The sequence below is a fragment of the Lepidochelys olivacea genome (genome assembly GCF_965140295.1).
Source record: "Lepidochelys olivacea isolate rLepOli2 genome assembly, chromosome: 14".
In the NCBI taxonomy this organism is placed as follows: domain Eukaryota; kingdom Metazoa; phylum Chordata; order Testudines; family Cheloniidae; genus Lepidochelys; species Lepidochelys olivacea.
This window is the reverse complement of record NC_140424.1, coordinates 44,974,996-44,994,416: the sequence shown is the minus strand read 5'-3', so window position 1 is coordinate 44,994,416 and position 19,421 is coordinate 44,974,996. Positions and strand designations below refer to the sequence as shown.

General features: G+C 67.1%; 2 protein-coding genes across 2 annotated transcripts; both read left to right on the top strand.

The window, feature by feature from the left end:
* The first annotated feature begins 501 nt into the window (after positions 1-501).
* ATP6V1G2 (ATPase H+ transporting V1 subunit G2) lies at positions 502-2,888 on the top strand. The gene is made up of 3 exons (XM_084648253.1): positions 502-627; positions 1,529-1,629; positions 2,305-2,888. The coding sequence occupies exons 1-3, from the start codon at positions 546-548 to the stop codon at positions 2,476-2,478; spliced, it is 357 nt and encodes a 118-aa protein (XP_084504379.1). The 5' UTR covers positions 502-545; the 3' UTR covers positions 2,479-2,888.
* Positions 2,889-7,177: 4,289 nt separating this feature from the next.
* Positions 7,178-17,362, top strand: DDX39B (DExD-box helicase 39B). Its single transcript, XM_084648165.1, has 11 exons — positions 7,178-7,324; positions 9,999-10,237; positions 10,938-11,065; positions 11,310-11,402; positions 11,563-11,746; positions 11,975-12,093; positions 13,327-13,458; positions 13,548-13,657; positions 14,426-14,570; positions 16,012-16,159; positions 16,481-17,362. The coding sequence occupies exons 2-11, from the start codon at positions 10,027-10,029 to the stop codon at positions 16,495-16,497; spliced, it is 1,287 nt and encodes a 428-aa protein (XP_084504291.1). The 5' UTR covers positions 7,178-7,324; positions 9,999-10,026; the 3' UTR covers positions 16,498-17,362.
* Positions 17,363-19,421: the final 2,059 nt, after the last annotated feature.

The window sequence follows — 19,421 nt, the reverse complement described above, 5'->3', positions numbered from 1 at the left end:
TTTTGGGGGGCAGTGAGCCAGACAACCCCGTCTGCCCTTCACTCCATGTCCCAGCCAGCCCCAAACTGAAACTCCCTCCAGCCCCTCCTCCTCTGAGCTTTGTTCCTTTCCCGGGCCAGGAGGTCACCGGATTCCTCTGTTCTCCAACCCTTTAGCTCTCACCTTGCAGGGGGGGAAGGACCCAGGCCATCAGTGGCCAGGAAACAGGGTGTCGGCCATTCTCTGTCTCCAGACCCCTGCACACACCGGCCCTCTAGGGCTCTGCAATGATCATACACCCTTACCCCACCCCCTAGAGACTTAAGAACTGCCTAGGGGAAACTGAGGCACCCCCACAATATTCAGAGGAAACATTAAGAACAGTCCCACTTCGTCACGGGGGGGGCACCGGCAGAGCTGGGGGGGGGCAGGGGGCTGCGGGTCAGGAGTGAGGGGCACCGGCAGAGCTGGGGGTGGCGGGGGCTGCGGGTCGGGAGGGGGGAGCACACGTGCGGGGGGGCGCTAGGACCCAGCCCCCCCCCCCGGGTACCCAGCGCAGCCCGGCCATGGCGAGCCAGTCGCAGGGAATCCAGCAGCTGCTGCAGGCGGAGAAGCGGGCGGCCGAGAAGGTGGCAGAAGCCCGAAAACGTGAGAGCCGGGAGGGGTGGGGGGCGGGAGGGGATGGGGGGGTGGGATCTGGAGGGGGGATGGGTTCTGGAGCAGGAGGGATGGGGATGGGGGGTGGTGAGGGGGGGAAGAGGGGATGGGGGTGGGGAGATCTGGAGGGGGAGCGATGAGGGATGCTGAGGGGGGGAAAGGGGATGGGGTGGTGGGATCTGGAGGGGGAGGGATGGGGGGTGGTGAGGGGGGGAAGAGGGGATAAGGGTGGGGGTGGGGAGATCTGGAGGGGGAGCGATGAGGGGGTGAGGAGAGGATGGGGGGATGGGTTCTGGAGCAGGGGGGATGGGGGATGCTGAGGGGGGAAGAGGGGGAGGGGATGGGGGCGGTGGGATCAGGACGGTGGGTGGAAGAGCATGGGGGGATGGGTTCTGGAGGGGGAGGGATGGGGGCTATGGGGTGCGGAGGGGGGAGAGGATGGGGGATATGGCCACAGGGCAGGGGGTCTGATCTGATGGGGCTGGGGGTCCAGGGGTGGAGTGGGAGGGGCTGTTGGTGGAGTCTGGCTGTAGGGGGGAGGTTGGGGGGATAAGGGGGGGCAGTTGACGGGCACAGGGGAGAAGCGATACTTGGGGGTCGGGTGACGAGGGGACAGGGTCTGGAGTGGGGTTTGGTAGCAGGGAGGGGGGAAGTCCTGGGGCAGGGGGCACAGCTGGGGGGAGCAGACGTTGGGGTGGAGACCCCACAGAATCCCCCCTGGGTTTGGGGGCATCGAGGAAGGGTCCCCCGATACCAAGGACGGGGCCTGGGAGCCTGGACAGATGAGGATGGAGAGCCCGGACTCCTGGGTTCCCTCCCTGCTCGGGGAGGGGGCTCTTGTAGCTGGGTGGGGGGTGCCAGCCCGGACTCCTGGGTTCTCTGTCGCCCCCAGGGAAGGCCCGGCGGCTGAGGCAGGCGAAAGAGGAGGCGCAGGTGGAGATCGAGGGGTACCGGCTGGAGCGGGAGCGGGATTTCCAGCAGAAGCAGCAGGCGGTGAGAGGGGGTGCGGAGAAGTGGGGTCAGGGGGAGGGGTTGGCTGTTGGGGGGTAGGTTTGGGGCAGGATCAGGGCGGGGTTGGGGGGATTGGTGGCTTGGAGGGGTCGGGGGCATGGGAGGCGAGGTGGGGGGGCAGTGGTGGTGGTCAGGGGGCAGTGGGGCAGTTGGAGGGTGGGGGGATATTGCAGAGGTCTCCGCCCCGGTCTCACCCCCGTCTCCCGCAGGCGCTGGGCTCCCGGGGGCTGCGGGGGGTCGGGGGCAGGGGATTGGGGGGTCTCCGCCCGGTCTCACCCCCGTCTCCTGCAGGCGCTGGGCTCCCGGGGGCTGCGGGGGGTCGGGGGCAGGGGATTGGGGGGTCTCCGCCCGGTCTCACCCCCGTCTCCTGCAGGCGCTGGGCTCCCGGGGGCTGCGGGGGGTCGGGGGCAGGGGATTGGGGGGTCTCCGCCCGGACTCACCCACCTCTCCTGCAGGCGCTGGGCTCCCGGGGGCTGCGGGGGGTCGGGGGCAGGGGATTGGGGGGTCTCCGCCCGGTCTCACCCCCGTCTCCCGCAGGCGCTGGGCTCCCGGGGGCGGCAGGGGAGGTCGGGGGGCTGCGGGGGGTCGGGGGGCTGCGGGGGGTCGGGGGCAGGGGATTGGGGGGTCTCCGCCCGGTCTCACCCCCCTCTCCCGCAGGCGCTGGGCTCCCGGGGCCACGTGTGCGCGGAGGTGGAGTTGCAGACGCGCCGGCGGGTCCAGGCCATGCAGGGGGGCCAGGCCCAGGGCAAGGAGCGGGTCCTTCGCCAGCTGCTGGGCCTGATGTGCGCCGTGCACCCCCAGCTGCACCCCAATTACCGCCTGGCCGCCTAGGGGCTGCCCCATTCCCCCCAGCTCTGCCCCCTGTCCCAAGCTCCACCCCAATTACTGCCTGGCTGCCTAGGGGCTGCCCCATGGACCCCCCAGCTCCACCCTCTGCCCCCCGGCTCTGTCCCCTGCTCCCCAGCTGCACCCCAACCGGGGGCACAGAGCTCCCTACCCCGTGCCCCCCCCCGAGAGCTCTTGTGGGTGTGCCCTGATCCCTAATGGACTGATTCCCCCCTGAACCCTTAAACCCGTCCCCTCCAGCTGTACCCCAAATATCCCAGCTGTCCCCGCAAACTGTCCCATCCAGCTGTACCCCCAGCCCCTCCCCACCAGCTGTCCCCCTATATCCCAACCCCGCATGTCTCCTGCACTGATTGTGCCCGTGAAATGTGAATAAACGGTGACCAGTGGAGAAAGCCTCGTTATTTCAGTGTGGGGTGGGGCAGGACACCTGGGTTCTATCCCAGCTCTGGGAGGGGCATGGGGTCTATTGCATTCAAGCAACTGGCTCTGGGGTGAGGCGTGGGGGGCTGGTTATATGGGGAGCCCTCACCCGGCACTGAGCTGCGGCTGGCTCTGGGGTGAGGCGCGGGGGGCTGCTTTTATGGGGAGCCCTCGCCTGGCCCTCAGCTGCGGCTGGCTCTGGGGTGGGGCGCGGGGGCTGGTTATAGGGGGAGCCCTCGCCCGGCGCTGAGCTGCAGCTGGCTCTGGGGTGGGGCGCGGGGGCTGGTTATAGGGGGAGCCCTCGCCTGGCCCTCAGCTGCGGCTGGCTCTGGGGTGGGGCGTGGGGGCTGGTTATAGGGGGAGCCCTCGCCCGGCGCTGAGCTGCGGCTGGCTCTGGGGTGGGGCGCGGGGGCTGGTTATAGGGGGAGCCCTCGCCCGGCCCTGAGCTGCGGCTGGCTCTGGGGTGGGGCGCGGGGGCTGGTTATAGGGGGAGCCCTCGCCCGGCCCTGAGCTGCGGCTGGCTCTGGGGTGGGGCGCGGGGGCTGGTTATAGGGGGAGCCCTCGCCCGGCCCTGAGCTGCGGCTGGCTCTGGGGTGGGGCGTGGGGGCTGGTTATAGGGGGAGCCCTCGCCCGGCCCTGAGCTGCGGCTGGCTCTGGGGTGGGGCGCGGGGGCTGGTTATAGGGGGAGCCCTCGCCCGGCGCTGAGCTGCGGCTGGCTCTGGGGTGGGGCGTGGGGGCTGGTTATAGGGGGAGCCCTCGCCCGGCCCTGAGCTGCGGCTGGCTCTGGGGTGGGGCGCGGGGGCTGGTTATAGGGGGAGCCCTCGCCTGGCCCTGAGCTGAGGCTGGCTCTGGGGTGGGGCGCGGGGGCTGGTTATAGGGGGAGCGCTCGCCCGGCGCTGAGCTGCGGCTGGCTCAGGGGTGCAGCAGAGGGGGTTCACTTTGACGATAGCGACCATCCTTTCTCCCCTCTCGTTCTCCTGCCCCCCCAACCCATCTTTCCGGGCCCTTCTCGCCAACCCCGCCCCTCGCACTGTGGTTTGACTGGCTGCACCTGGTGAGCAGGAGGTGGCTGGGCTCTGGGCACCCCAACTTCCGCTGCCTCCCATTGAGCTCAGGGTGGCACCGGGTCCAGGGGTGCAGCCAGCAGGTTGCGTCCTTCCCTGCCACAGTGTTTGCAGCCACTTTGCCCCTCTGCCTGCTCCCGGGTACCAGCCCCTCTCCAAGGGGGGCTGGGGCAGCGTGGGCAAAGCCCTGTCCAACCGTCGCTGCAGTGCAAACCCCTGACTCTGCAGTTCGAACCCCAGCCCCGGTATTTCACCAGGACCGATCGTGTTTGCACGACTGTCCATACGACCACCCCCTTCCGCTGGTCAGGCTTTGGGAGGCTCTGTACCAGGCCTCTCTCTCACCAACGCGCACAGTCCCGCAGAACTCACCGCCCCCACTGCCCCGGATCAGCTCACTGCCAGGCGTGCAACTTGGGGCCGCGTGGCAGTTTGAGCCCCCAGATTGGTGATCTCACATCATAAAAAATTCATACTTTTTCTCAACGACTTGGGAGAAAACATCAGAGCGTGACGGACAAAACGTGCCGACGACCCAAACCCCGGGGGAGCGGGAACCGGTGAAGAGACAGGGCCCGGATCCCGAGCGGTCCGGTGGGTCGTAGGGGAGCTGGGCCAGAGCCAACAATCTGCGTGTCAACCCGGCTCCGTGTCAATGTCTCCCTTGAGCAGAGCGTGGCGGCCGCAGGGCCAGGCTGGGGGAAGCGGCACAGGCCGAGGGACGTGCTGGCTGCCACTTTCCACAGCCCCCATTGGCCCGGAACGGCGAACCCGCGGCCAGTGGGAGCTGTGATCGGCCGAACCTGCGGACGCGGCAGGTAAACAAACCGGCCCAGCCTGCCAGCGATTTCCCTGATAGGCCGCGTGCCAAAGGCTGCCGATCCCCGGTCTGAAGGAAGGCCATCAGCTGCCGTTTGGAGGCAGTTATGCACAATACTGAAGATCTCTTTCTAAATTGGCCTGCAGCTTTCGCCACATATTGCTTTCCCCACAGTGCCTGGCACCCCGAAAGTTAGCATTGGTGTTGCCTGCACAGAGTCTCAGTGGGAGAAAATCCCATACCAGGGAGCAGGTTTTGGTCCTGTTTGTTCGACGCATCCCCACTAAGTGTAACAGAGGAACACTTGTCCGACTCACGCCGCACTTCTTCAGTGGGTAAAGGAGCTAGGACGTCGCAAACAATTGCCTCAGATTTTGCGCCAGCAGATGAAAACTTAGGCTGGCAATTTCGTAATTATTTGTGAGGTACGGCGAGCGGACTGGAAACCCTGTCCGTGCCGGACTGAGTGGGCAGCAAACACCCCCTTGCTGCCAAAACCTTTTTCCGCTTCTGTGTCTTGCCTCAGAAGAAACCCGGAAACGGTTGGAGATAAACAAGTTTCTCGGCGTCTCTGTGTTTCTTGCTCTGGAGCTGCATTTCGGCCGCCGTGATCAATGGAGCCACGTGTTCCACACGTCTCGTGGACCCCTGGGCTGTCGGCCGGTGCCGAAGGGCCTTTCGTTAAAAACTTGAACTGCTTTTGGAGGTCTTCGTTAAAATGACACAGCCGTTCCGGAGACATTTTTCTAGCCAAGGCAAACTACTGCTTCTTCTAGGGACACAAAAGAACCAAAGCAACACGGGCAGCAATCGCAGCTGGTGATGGAAGGGAGCTGCCAGCTGGGCGACGGAGCGGCAGCCGCTTGCTGGTGACGCCTAGCTCCGAAGACAGCGCCCAGGCCCGCCGCAGCGCAGAAGTCAGGGCAGCGCGGTGACCACTGGCTCAGCCCAGCGTCTGAACACAGCGGGCTCAGGGCGACTTTCGGCTACCACAAAATGTGCAATTAACGCCCCCTCCCAGGCTAGGCAAACCCTGGAGCTGGGACGAGACGACCCTGCTGCTTTCAGCCTGCAGCTCGGCGAGCCAGCAACCATCAGCGTTCGCCAGTCAGATCGGGCGGACGCTGACAAGCCATTTAGCCAGGTGCCCGTTGCTGACGTGGGTTCCCACCTTCTCGGCGCTGGCCGTGTGCCGAACGGACAGGGAAATGAACCCGCGCGGCGACCCAGCAGGTTGCTCGCAGCCGTCTGCGTTGAGCCTGGCAGTAAGGAGGGCTCAGACGCCGGGGTGGTAATACCAGGCCAGGCTGACGTCTCCGCTCTGCCGTGTGGCCGGAGAGCGGGCGCTCCTGCCGGGGGGCCAGCCAGCGCTGCCGGCGCAAGTCTGGGACCTGTGCCCAGTTTGGGCCAAAGAGTCGGGACGGCTGGGTCAGAGCTGGAGAAGGGGACTGTGCTCCCCCTCACTACAGGGAACATGGCATTATATGGGCGTGGCCAGAAGGGGGTGCGGCATCACATGGGGTGTGGCCAGAAGCGTGCATGGCATAACAGGGCATGGCCAGAGGGGATGTGGCATCACGGGGTGTGGCCAGAGGGGACCGAGGCCTCATGGGGGACGTGGCCAGAGGGGAGCATGGCACCACGGGGGTGTGGCCAGGGAGAAGCGTGGCATCATAGGGGCGTGGCCAGAGGGGAGCATGGCATCACGGGGGTGTGGCCAGGGAGAAGCGTGGCATCATAGGGGCGTGGCCAGAGGGGAGCATGGCATCATGGGGGTGTGGCCAGGGAGAAGCGTGGCATCATGGGGGCATGGCCGGGGGGGGGAGCGTGGCCTCAAGGGGCTGTGGTCAGAGGGGGACATATCATTATGGTGAGCATGGCCAGAGGGGAGCGTGGCATCACAGGGGCGTGGCTGGGGGAGCGTGGCATCACGGGGGCGTGGCCAGAGGGGAGCATGACATCACAAGGACGTGGCCGGGGGGGGGGAGCGTGGCCTCAAGGGGCTGTGGTCAGAGGGGGACATGTCATCATGGTGACCATGGCCACAGGGCAGCGTGGCAACATGGAGGGCTGCCCCCCCACGGCGCCATGACCCCCAGTGACGTCAGCCCAGGACAAGGCCTCAGAGGCAAAGTGAAGCCTGAACCAAACTACTCCCAGTCCCTCCCCCCATGGCCAGCACTGCCAGAAGGACCCCGTGGGAAAAACAATCCCCCCGCCCCCTCCGGCTGCGGGGAGAGGTGCCCTCCTCAGTCGCCTGATCAAACACATGCACCCGCGAATCCGGAGCGCTCGGGTCCGTCCCCGTCGGGGGAAAGAAATGCTACACAGTGCCCCACTGTTGTGTGTGTGTTTGTGTTTTAATCAATCAGGCGCTGGGCTAGACAGCCCCATCCGTCGCTGGGTCCTCGCCGCCGCGCGCTCCGCTCCTCCCCCGCCCCGCATGCCGGAAGTGGAGGCGCTGCTCACTTGTGGCCGCGGCCGCTGCGCGGAGGAGACTTGGGCGCCCCTCCCCCCGCAGGAGGTAAGAGGCCTCGGCGAGAATCGGTCGCGCATCGCCGCCATCTTGGGGCATCCGCCGCCCGGGGGGGCCGATACCCCTTCTCCGGGCGATTCTCTCTCCGATGGGCCCGGGCTCGGGGGCCATTTCCCGCTCCCGACCCCCGATCATGGGCCTGGAAGGGGCCCCGGGAGCCGGGATGGACGGATTCCCCATTGTGCGTCTGTATGGCCGGGAATCCAAGATGGCGCCGGCCCTGCTCCCGTCTCCTCCTCCCGGCCCGCTCCGCCATCCGCGAACATCGGCCCCGTCCTGCTTCCCTGCCCCCGGGGGCCCGGCCGAGTGGGGAGGGGGGACGCCCCCGCCGCCCCCCAGCGGGATATTGGGGGGCCGCGAAGTAAACAAATAAAGAAATATGGCGCTTAAGACGCCCCCCCCGGCTATAGGGGGAGCCTATGGCCAGCCGCAGGGCTCCTTGCAAGCGGGGGTGGGGGGGTGCAGTGCATGGGTGCGGGGTGCAATATGGGGTATATAAGGGAGGGGGCGTGGGAGTTGCAATGCAGGGGGAGGGGTGCAGGGTGGGGGCGGCAGTGCGGAGGGAGGGGGGTGTAATGTGGGGGGTGGGATCTCCCCGGTGGAGGGGGAACAAGGGTGGGGGGTGCAGTTAATTGGGGGTAGTGTCCAAAGGCTGGGTAGGTGCATGGGGAGGGCGGGACCCCTGAAGTGTGTAGGGGCCATGGGGGGGGCGTGGAAGCAGATTCCCCCCCCATCTATTGCAAGCTGCATGTGGAGACTTGGGGGCTGCCCCCTGGCAGCCTGGGAAGCAGGTCGCTGTGGGGTGCGGGCAGCCCCTGTTTCCTCCTGGTTGGCAAGGGAAGATGGGGGCACCTCCGTATTTCCTGTCCCCACACCCCAGGGAGGGGTGTGGGGTGCTGGGGCAGCTCCCCCCGATCCTTGACATTGCCGGGGGGGGGGTGGAGTTACAGGGGGTGTATCTGCCCCCGGCCATTGTTTGCTTTGTCCTGCGCAAGGGGAGGGTTTTGGGGAGCAGTAGACGGGAGCATCCCAATGTCTGACGCACCTGCTGTATGTTGGGGGGGGGTAGGAGCGTGACCCCAAATCGTAATCTCCCCCGCTCCCCTCCCAGAGCTGAAGAGAGAACCCAGGAGTCCTGGCTTTCACTGTGTGTCTGGAGTCACTAGGGAGCCCGGGGGCCCCCCCAGTATTGCAGGCTGTAGCTAGGGATCGGGGTCCAGTTTGCAAAGGACACTGGTGGGGTTTGGGGGCTACGGCTGCACCCCAAGGATTGCTTGTTGCACACGGACCTCCCCTCAACGTGGGGCTTCTGGGGCATGGCTGCACCCCATTATCTGCTGCGGGGTACGGATCCAGCCTCCCCCGTACCCACGGTTTGCATTGGAGGTGAACCCTAGTGCCCCTGGAGCTCACGTGTGGGTGGGATCTAGGGGGGCGGCTGCACCTCATTATAGTGGGGGGGCTGGATTCTATATAGCAGTACATGGGGGGGGCATATGGGGTGTGAAAACAGCCCGCCAGGTACTGGGAGGGGGAGCGGGAGGATGACCCCCCAAAACACTCCTCTGTAGCCGGCTCGCACTGGGGCAGGGTGCATGTGTGGGGTACACATGCGGCTCCCCAGGGCACAGTGGGCTCAAGTGGATGTGGGGGTGCAGCAACACCCCCGGAGTTAGTCCCGGGGTGGCTGGGAGTCGAGCGGCACCCCCCGATTGCATGGCTCCCTTGGGGTTAGGGGGTATCTCACGTCCGCAGGGCCAGGGGGTGCTGGACGAAGGGGGGGCATTTGGGGTCTCAGCACCAGTGGGAGATTTGGGGGTGACCCAATTTGAACCCCATACTTGGGGGGGGGCTATTGAGGGAGACATGGAGACGTTAGCTGGATAAAGGATTTTCCTAATTGGATTCTGGTCCAGCCCCAGGGCAGGGACTGGCTGTCTCTGGGGGCGGGGAATGGGGTGTGGGGGGCGCCGGGGCGAGGGCTGGCTGTCTCTGCGGGCAGGGAATGGGGTACGGGGGCTGGCTGTCTTTTGGTGCGAGGGCAGGCTGTCTCTGCGGGCGGGGAATGGGGTATGGGGGCGCTGGTCCTGGGGGAGGGCAGGCTGGCTCTGGGGGCGGGGAATGGGATGGGGGGGGCCGGTCCCAGGGCGGGGACTGGCTGTCTCTGCAGGCAGGGGATGGGGGGGGGCGGTCCCGGGGCGGGGACTGGCTGTCTCTGCGGGCGGGGAATGGGGTCCAGGGGGCGCTGATCCCGGTTGAGGGCAGGCTGGCTCTGGGGGCGGGGAATGGGGTCCGGGGGGCGCTGATCCCGGTTGAGGGCAGGCTGGCTCTGGGGGTGGGGAATAGGGTCCAGGGGGGGCCGATCCCGGGGTGAGGGCAGGCTGGCTCTAGGGGCGGGGAATGGGGTCCAGGGGGGGCTGATCCCGGGGTGGGGGCAGGCTGGCTCTGGGGGCGGGGAATGGGGCCCGGGGGGGCCGATCCTGGGGCGGGGAATAGGGTCCGGGGGGGCCGATCCCGGGGCGGGGGCAGGCTGGCTCTAGGGGCGGGGAATGGGGTCCAGGGGGGGCCGATCCCGGGGCGGGGGCAGGCTAGCTCTGGGGGTGGGGAATGGGGTCCGGAGTGGCCGGTCCCAGGCCCCCGGCTGACCCCGCTGCCCCCCCAGTCTCAGCAGGCCCCCTCCCGGTGCCGCCATGGCGGAGAACGACGTGGATAACGAGCTGCTGGATTATGAGGATGACGAGGTGGAGAACCAGGCGGGGGGCGACGGGGTGGACGTGCCCCCCAAGAAGGACGTCAAGGGCTCCTACGTCTCCATCCACAGCTCCGGCTTCCGGGACTTTCTGCTGAAACCCGAGCTCCTCCGCGCCATCGTCGACTGCGGCTTCGAGCACCCCTCGGAAGGTCAGCCGGACGCCTGGGTCCCACTCCCGGCACTCGGGGGAGGGGGGCCGTGGGGGTCAGAGCACGGGGGCTGGGCACCAGGACTCCTGGGTTCTCTCCCCAGCTCTGGGAGGGGAGTGGGGCCTGGTGGTTAGAGCAGTGGGGGGCTGGGAGCCAGGACTCCTGGGTTCTCTCCCGGGGAGGGGCGTGGGGCCTGCTGGTTAGAGCTGGGGGGGCTGGGTGCCAGGACTCCTGGGTTCTCTCCCGGCTCGGGGAGGGGCGTGGGGCCTGCTGGTTAGAGCGGGGGGGGCTGGGTGCCAGGACTCCTGGGTTCTCTCCCGGCTTGGGGAGGGGCGTGGGGCCTGGTGGTTAGAGCGGGGGGGGGCTGGGAGCCAGGACTCCTGGGTTCTCTCTTGGGGAGGGGAGTGGGGCCTGGTGGTTAGAGCGGGGGGGGGCTGGGAGCCAGGACTCCTGGGTTCTCTCCCGGCTCGGGGAGGGGAGGGGAGTGGGGCCTGGTGGTTAGAGCGGGGGAGGCTGGGAGCCAGGACTCCTGGGTTCTCTCCCGGCTCGGGGAGGGGAGGGGAGTGGGGCCTGGTGGTTAGAGCGGGGGAGGCTGGGAGCCAGGACTCCTGGGTTCTCTCCCGGCTCGGGGAGGGGAGTGGGGCCTGGTGGTTGGGGGGCTGGGTGAGCCCCGGCTGACCCCAGCCCCGCTGCCCTGCAGTGCAGCACGAGTGCATCCCGCAGGCCATCCTGGGCATGGACGTGCTGTGCCAGGCCAAGTCGGGCATGGGCAAGACGGCCGTCTTCGTGCTGGCCACGCTGCAGCAGCTGGAGCCCGTCACGGGGCAGGTGAGGGGGCCGGGAATGTGGGGGGCGGGACCCACTGGGAACGGCCTGGGGGGGTAGAGCCCATTTCGGGTGTTGGGGGGCGGGAAGAGACCAATTGGTGACTGACGGGGGGAGGGAAGGGAAGGGGGAGACCATTGAATTGGGAGGTGGAAGGGCCGGTTGGAAGTGGCCGGGGGGCTGTGAGGAGGGGGGCTAGGGCTGCGTGGGGATGGGGGGTCCCCGCACTAACGCCCCCGTCCCCCAGGTGTCTGTGCTGGTGATGTGCCACACGCGGGAGCTGGCGTTCCAGATCAGCAAGGAGTACGAGCGCTTCTCCAAGTACATGCCCAGTGTCAAGGTGAGGGGCAGGGAGCTGGGCGGGGGGGGGCAGCCAGGCTTGGGGGAGGCAAGGAGCTGGTTTTGGGGGCGTGAGGCGCCATCTTGAGGGGTGGGGGCAGGGAGCGGGACTGGGGCGCAGGAGGGCAGCCAGCGGAGGGTCTCACCCTGCCCCCCCCCAGGTGGCGGTGTTTTTCGGGGGCCTGTCCATCAAGAAGGACGAGGAGGTGCTGAAGAAGAACTGCCCCCACATCGTGGTGGGGACGCCAGGCCGGATCCTGGCCCTGGCGCGCAACAAGAGCCTCAACCTCAAACACATCAAGCATTTCATCCTGGACGAGTGCGACAAGATGCTGGAGCAGCTCGGTGAGCGGGGGGACCCCCTGGGGCCCCGTAGAGCAGCGGGAGGGGCAGGACGGGGACATGGGGGGACCCTATAGCGTAGGAGGGGCAGGTTGTCCCTGGGGGCAACTGGGCGCATCCCATTCCTGACCCCGCCCTGCACGGCTGGGGGACGTGGGGCAGGTTTCCTGTGGGGGGTCCCAGCCACCCTGGGCTCACCCCGTTGCTGACCTCGCCCCCTTCTCCCCCCAGATATGCGCCGGGACGTCCAGGAGATCTTCCGCATGACCCCGCACGAAAAGCAGGTCATGATGTTTAGCGCCACCCTGAGCAAGGAAATCCGCCCCGTCTGCCGCAAATTCATGCAAGACGTAATTACCCCCTTCTACCTTCTTTGCCCCCCCGGCGCCCCCGCCCCCGGGGCGGCGCACGGGCCGCAGCGCCAGGACCGGCCCCTAGCACAGGCCCCCAGAGCTTCCGGAAGATCACTCGGGTTACGCTAGCCTCGGCACCCCCCCGGTGCGGAAAACAGGGCGCCCCCTCTTCCCGCCCTCCCCCCCGCCCCCCCTTCCTTCCCAGCGCGGCATCCACCCGGCACCGCAGCCTCCGGATCAGCTGGCCCCATACACCCAGGCAAGTGAGTGCTCCGTCTACCACGCACAGAGCCAGAGACCCCCCACCCCCCCTCCCAGCCCCCCCGGCGCTCTGGAGACTGGCAGCACCCCCCGTGGCGAAGAGCAGCGGCGAGAGCGGAGACGGCCCGGCGGCGGCTCGCAGAGACTCGGCGGCGCCAGGATCCGGCTTATCCTTTTTCGGAACCGGCCTCGGGGGGCGGGGTTGGGGCTCACGGCAAATCTTCCCCCTCCCCCCCACCAAGAGCGAGACGTGGGGGCAGTGGAGTGCGGGAGGCAAGGGGTTAATCGGAACCCCTCCTCCCCGAGACGGCCCAGGGGGGCTTCACCTGGGGCTTGCTGGGGGCTACGCCAAGGGGAGGGCGCTTTCCCGGGCTCAGGGTTTGCATGCTGGGAAATTTCCCAGTGCATGCTGGGGGCTGTGTCAAGGGGAGGAGCCTAGAACTTTTGCCTCCTAGCTGGGAGCCCAGTGCATGCTGGGAAATCTCACCGGGCACCAGAGAAGGCAGGCAACCTAGCTGGGTCCAGCCCCTTCCTTGCCTGCCATTTCCCAGCAGGCACTGGGCGCTGGCAGGTTGGCGTCTGTGCCCTCTGGCCGTGCCCTCCCTGTTGGCTGGCTGTGAATGGGGGCGTTATGTCTTGGGGGGCTGCTCCCCCCTCCGTTCCCCAGCATGGGGCCATCAAGCCAGTGGCCCTGGCTGGTAGGGTCGTGGAGAGTAGTGGGGTGCTTTCCCCACAGGACCCCCCCCGCCTGCGGGGGCGGAGCAGTCCAGGGGGGACGGGGCAGTATGCTTCCTAGAGCGCTCAGCCCTGGGGCCTCAGGGCTCGCAGCCCTGGGGGCTCAGCGGGGACCCGGCGTCCGGGCTGTTATCCAGGGGGCCCTGGGAGGGTATCTGGGGCACGGGTGGGGCGTGGGGGCGGGGTCTCTCCCCCAGGGCGGGCGGCGGGGTTCACCCTGCTCTGCCCCCCCAGCCCATGGAGATCTTCGTGGACGACGAGACCAAGCTGACGCTGCACGGCCTGCAGCAGTATTACGTCAAGCTGAAGGACAACGAGAAGAACCGCAAGCTCTTCGACCTGCTGGACGTGCTGGAGTTCAACCAGGTAGCGCCCCGCGGACCCAGGCGTCCGGGATGGGGCCCCAGGCCTCCGGGCGGTGCGCGCTCTCTCACCCCCTCCCTCCGCCCCCCCAGGTGGTGATCTTCGTCAAGTCGGTGCAGCGCTGCATCGCCCTGGCCCAGCTGCTGGTGGAGCAGAACTTCCCGGCCATCGCCATCCACCGGGGCATGCCCCAGGAGGAGAGGTGAGGGGGGCTGGGGCTCCGGGAGGGGGGGCGGGATGGGATCCCGGGGGGCAAGCGCTGGGCCCCCCAAACTCTGCAGCCTGGGCCGTGTCCCACAACGCCTGGCTCGTGACCAGCCGCAGACCCCCCCCGGCAGCCCCAGAGCCGCGCGCCAGCCGAGCCCCCCCGGTCCCAGCACTGGACCCCGGGAATACACCGCCGTCCATGGAAGGCGGACGTGCGCCGGCCTGTGCAACCCCGGGCGGGTTTACCGCAGGCTTCGTCCCAGCTCCCTGGGGCAGGTCCGTGGGGAATACGTTCCTTGCCTGCAAACGAGATGTCCGGGGTGGGCACGAAGTCGGAGCTCGTCACCGCCAGGACCCCGCAGCCCGGTTACACCGGGCAGCACCGAGACGAAGCGGGTTGTGGATTGGGACTCGCCTGCTGGACGGGGGCTGGTGACGGCCGAACCCCCAGCCGGGCGCTGGTACCTCCTCCCTGGCATTGTGCCCCTCTGCCGGCTCCAGGGCAGCCGCCCAACACGTTCCCGGGGCGTCGTGCGCGTTCGTGGTGCCCCGATTTGACTTTCAGCTGATCGTCGCCTCGCCCCGATACCGCCCGTGGCCTGCTTCGTTGGCACGCTCGCAAGTCTATGTAAATGAGGAATGTGGGGGTTACAGGACACTCCCCTGAGTTAGTGTCTCAGTGGGGGTGCTTTGTCCATGGGGGGGGCTGCCGGGGGCTCAGGCCAGGCAGTGACCCCAAATACCTTCCCCTGCCCCCTCCCAGGCTGTCCCGCTACCAGCAGTTCAAGGATTTCCAGCGCCGGATCCTGGTGGCCACCAACCTCTTTGGGCGGGGGATGGACATCGAGCGGGTCAACATCGCCTTCAACTACGACATGCCCGAGGACTCGGACACCTACCTGCACCGGGTGAGCCGGACGCCTGGGTCCCATCCTGCGGGGGTGTTGGGAGCCGGGATGCCGGGGTTCTGTCCCAAGCTCTGGGAGGGGAGTGGGGGCTAGTGGTTAGAGCAGGGGGCTGGGAGTACTCCTGCGGGCATTCTGCGCCAAAACATTCCCACAATATTTTCAAGTTTTGCAAAAACCTGGGAATTTTATTTGTCAAATAAATGTGGAGGCTCCAGCCTGGCAGTGGGGAGCTCAGGCCGCTGGCTGCACAGAGGTGGGAGATCACTGTGCAGCCCCCCCCGGGTCACGATTCAGCAGGGTGACTGCACCCAACCCTGACAAGTGCAAGGACCCAGGGCCCTGCCCCTCCATGCCAGGTGCACCAGGTGTGGACAGGCAGGCCCAGCAAGGCAGAATCCAAGTGTGGAGGGGCTTAGGGTGGGGGGATCCAGGTGTGGGGTGTGGGACAGTCTGGCGGCTCAGTGGGGGATCCGGGTGCGGCGGGGATCTGGATGCACAGGGGCTTGCTGGGGGGTTCTGGGTGCAACGGTAATGGGGCTCTGCAGGGGGGTGTCCAGGTGAAGGTGGTTGGGGCTCGGTGGGGTGGGGGTGAGGGTGGCTTGTCGGGGCGGTCCAGGTGCAGAGGAGTGGGGCCCTTCGGGGGTGTTCTGTGTGCGGGGCTGGGTGAGGCTCAGCAGGAGGGTATGGGGGGTCTGGATGGGTGGGGGTTGGGCGGATGGGGCAGTAGCTCCCTGTGCAGGGATCCCTCCCCCTGCAGCTAAGGAGCGATGGGCGCAGGAAGTGGTGGGAGGGGGAGGAGTTTACAGAGCTTCCTGCAGCCGGGGGGGCAATCTGGGGGTGGGGGAAGAGGAAGTCCCGTCCCCCCCCCGGCAGGGCGGGGGAGCAATCTGGGGGTGGGGGAAGAAGAAGTCCTGTCCCCCCCCCGGCAGGGCGGGGGAGCAATCTGGGGGTGGGGGAAGAAGTAGTCCCGTCCCCCCCCCGGCAGGGCGGGGGAGCAATCTGGGGGTGGGGGAAGAAGAAGTCCCGTCCTCCCCCGGCAGGGCGGGGGAGCAATCTGGGGGTGGGGGAAGAGGAAGTCCCGTCCCCCCCGCCCCGCCGGGATTAGCAACTGATCCCAGCGCAGGGTAGGAGCCACCAGCCAGGTCCCCCCGCCCCGGCCCCACAGAGATTTACCCCTCTGCCAGCTGCCCTGGCCACCCGACATACTGCTGGGGAGGGGCACACGGCCGCTCTTGGGGCTTCCCTTCGCTTCCCCGTCAGAAACGCATTTCTCTGCGGGGGAGCAAAGCAGTCTGCGGGGGACGTGAATTCTGCGCCTGCGCAGTGATGCAGGATTCCCCCAGGAGCAGCTGGGAGCCAGGACTCCTGGGTTCTCTCCCCGGCTCTGGGAGGGGCGTGGGGGCTGGGCGGCGCGAGGCTCTAACCCCCCCCATCCCTATAGGTGGCGCGGGCTGGGCGGTTCGGCACTAAGGGCCTGGCCATCACCTTCGTGTCGGACGAGAACGACGCCAAGATCCTCAACGACGTGCAGGATCGCTTCGAGGTGAACATCAGTGAGCTCCCCGACGAGATCGACATCTCCTCCTACAGTGAGTTCCCGGGGGCCGAGGGGGGCAGCCCCTGATGGGCCGGGGATTGCTGCGAGCACACGGATCCCTGGTGGGGAGCCCAGGGAGGGGTGCAGGGACTGAGGGGGGGTGGCCCTGTCAGCTGATCTCTGCCCCCCACCTCCTTGGAGGCCCGCGGTGCCTGTAATGTCTTCCCCCCGCCCCTGCCATTCACGTGGGCTCTTCCTGAGATTCCCCTGTGGGGGCCCAGCCCCCTGGCTGTGCCGAGGGGGGAGCAGGACGGGGTGTGGGGGGTTCCCCGGGGGCGCAGCCATTAACCTCCCTCTCCTCTCCCTCCCGCAGTCGAACAGACTCGATAAGGGGCGTCCTCGACACTCCTCGTCCCGCGTCGTCGTCCTTCTTTTGGTGGTTTTAACGCCTCCCCCACCCCACCCCCGTTTCATTTCCGAGAGCTGAGGAGGAGGATGGCCCTGCCCTGAGGACCGCAGCCCTGTCAGACTTCGGGGGGCGGGACGGGGGCGGGAGAACCACTGGAAGAGTGGACTGGAGTGGTGGGGGGGCATCAGGACAGCAGGGTTCACCCCGTCCTGCCCTGCTGTGGTGGGAGGATCCCACCTCCCACCCACCCGCTGTGGGAAGCATCCCACGTCTCCCACCAATGATCCCTGACCTTTGTTGGCACCGATAGAAGGATCCCACTGCTCCCACCAACAGTCCCTGAACCCACTTCGCCAGGTGCGGGATCCACCACCGCCGAGCCCTGATCCCACGTGGGCACTAACCCAAGGAGGATCCCAGCTCTGCCACCAGCGCTCCCTGGTCTGGCTTGCTGGCCCCCCCGGAAGACGGCTCCCACGCCTGTCGCCAGCTCCGACCCCGTCCTGTAAGAATTTCAGCCTCGCGAGCCCTTCGCTCTCGGCCCGGCTGACGCAGGGCCCCCTCCCCCGGTTCCCTGCGACTCGAGGCCATTTTTGTTTTTATAGGAAAAAAAAAAAAGAAAATCCTGAAAAAAAAGCCCCCACCCCCCGCGTCCTGTCTTTTATACCAAGGTTGGAGCCGGTTTTACCAGCGTCTTGCGGTTTTTGTGCGTTTCCTCGTTTTTCGTTGTCTGCATGGAGCGTCCGGGCCACGCGGTGCCCTGCCGGGCCAGCGGGCGCTGGGGGCACCGTGTGCGGGCAGGTTTGGTAACGTCGCCCTGAGGATGGATTAAAAGACTTGTCAGAAGCCAGAGCCTGCTGCTGCTTTTTTGGGGGGGGGGTGTCGTCCCGGACACCTGGCCCCCGGGAGGAACCCCCCTCAGTGCGATGGCCCTTCGCGGGGGTCCGCGCTCTCCAGGGCCAGGCCCCGCTGCCCCCAGGGAGTCCCCTCACCCTGGGCCCCCCGGCCCTTCCCACGGCTCTGGCCTGCAGGGACTCTGCCAGCGTCACAGGAGGGTTATGGGGGGTCTAGACCCACCCCAGGCAGGTCTTGGGGGTCTCAGGCCTAGTGCCCCTCAGCACAGGCCATGCTGGGCCAGGTCCCTCAGCCCATTGTCCTGCCACTGGCCAGAACCAGCTGCTCCCGAGCTGGGGGGGCCCCCAGTCACTGGGTCCCCAATCTCCAGGCCGCGGTCTGGGTCCCAGCTGACAGGCGGGCTCACACCTGGTCCCCAGCAGCAACAACCCCCCTATGCTGTTACACAGGGAAACTGAGGCACACAGTACACATGCAAACACAGGAAAATCCCCTGCTTTGTCACACCTGGCTCCCAGCCCCCCCTGTTTTAACCACTGGATTCCCCCCCCCCCCCCAAAGCCCGAGGAGAACCCAGGTGTCCTGGCTCCCAACCCGCTTCAATCACTGGACCCACTCCCCTCCCTTCCCAGAGCCAGGGGAGACCCCAGGCGTGCAAAAGGAGGTTACAGAGGTTCCTGTCCCAGCAGTGTTCTGGGCTCAGTGGATTTGGGGTTCCAGGAGGAGTCGGGGGGGGGGGGAGAGCTCCCTTTCCCTGGATTGGTTGTGGGGCTGGGCTGCTCCCACCCTGATCAGCAGGAGTTTTCCCTCGACCCCAGAGCCAGGGCTGTAACTCCCCCCACCCCGCCTTGCCCCCACCTGCCCACATCTCCCTCTAGCCCGAGGAGCCTCCCCCTTGCCCAGGTCCCCCCCAATGGAGCAGCCTCCTGCCCCGAACCCCAGGTGCACCATGGGAGCGAACTGGCCCAGGGCTCTCAACCTTCCCGGGTGACTGCGCCCCGTTCAGGAGCCGGCTTTGGCTGGCGTCCCCCCGAGTTGAAAACCACGTGCTTCCGAAATCAGACATCAAAGCAGGGAAGCATCCCAGCCGCTCGCACTGAAATATTCCTTCCTTCTGCCCGTTCCCGTCCAATGCTCCAATCAACCGCCCCCCGGCTCTAGGGCGGTAAAAGGAGGCCGACCTCTAGCTGAGTTGCTGGAGACCCCTGCGGACCCCCGAGGACCGCACCTACAGGAACTTCGGCCGAGTTCTGTCAGCCGCTAGCAGTGGCCGTAGGGAGGGTTGGTTGCCACCTGGGCATCTCCCCAGGAGCAGTGGGGGGTGTGTGTGTGGGGAGGAACAGACCAGATCCAGCCCCATAGATACCCGGGGTGAGGGAACGAGGGGAGTAGAGGCTCTTCCCCAGGGGCAGGGCGATATGGGGGGCAGGGGATGGGTGGCAAAGGTGGTTTTTTAAATCTTTATTTGGCTGAACCTTTTCAGTGAATCTCCCAGCCCAGCCAGGGCCTGAATTTCAGAAGCAAGAAGGGGCTTTGGGGCCATTTTTCTCCCCCGGGGGAGAAGCGGGGAGGAGGAGGGGAGCCGAGCCCGACGCCTCCCTTGGCCGCTCCCCGACGAGTTCACCCTGCGTGGGCCTGAGACGAGCCGATGGCTCGTCCGCTCCCGGGTCTCCCTGTCTGGCGCGGCTGGTTGGGGATCAGGAAAGGAGTGTGGGTGGCACCTTAGAGACGCCCACGAATCTCCCCGGCCTCTGTCGCCCCGCGGCTGTTCCCGGCCGCCGGAGCCACGACCATCAACCTGGGGACCAAGGAAGGGAACCCGCCCGTCGGCTTTCGGGCAAGCTTTGTAGCCGCTTCTCCTCGGTCTGACACCTGGAGACGAAGCGGGACTGTTCTTAATGTTTCCTCCGAATGCTGTGTGGGTGCCTCAGTTTCCCCGTGCCATTTCCTGCGTCTCTCAGTGGGGGGATCGGGGTGGGCTTGTGGCAGAGCCCTAGAGGGCAGGTGTGATGGTGTCTGGCCAGAGAATGAATTCCCAGCTAGCACAGGG

What these genes read in the sequence shown, in the direction of transcription:
- DDX39B (XM_084648165.1), top strand. Translation starts at nt 10,027, where the DNA reads ATGGCGGAGAACGACGTGGATAACGAGCTGCTGGATTATGAGGATGAC. An exon ending in CTTCGAGCACCCCTCGGAAG is followed by an intron (nt 10,238 to 10,937) that starts GTCAGCCGGACG and finishes GCTGCCCTGCAG; the next exon opens with TGCAGCACGAGTGCATCCCG. An exon ending in ACGTGCTGGAGTTCAACCAG is followed by an intron (nt 13,459 to 13,547) that starts GTAGCGCCCCGC and finishes CCGCCCCCCCAG; the next exon opens with GTGGTGATCTTCGTCAAGTC.
- ATP6V1G2 (XM_084648253.1), top strand. Translation starts at nt 546, where the DNA reads ATGGCGAGCCAGTCGCAGGGAATCCAGCAGCTGCTGCAGGCGGAGAAG. An exon ending in GGTGGCAGAAGCCCGAAAAC is followed by an intron (nt 628 to 1,528) that starts GTGAGAGCCGGG and finishes TGTCGCCCCCAG; the next exon opens with GGAAGGCCCGGCGGCTGAGG. An exon ending in TCCAGCAGAAGCAGCAGGCG is followed by an intron (nt 1,630 to 2,304) that starts GTGAGAGGGGGT and finishes CCTCTCCCGCAG; the next exon opens with GCGCTGGGCTCCCGGGGCCA.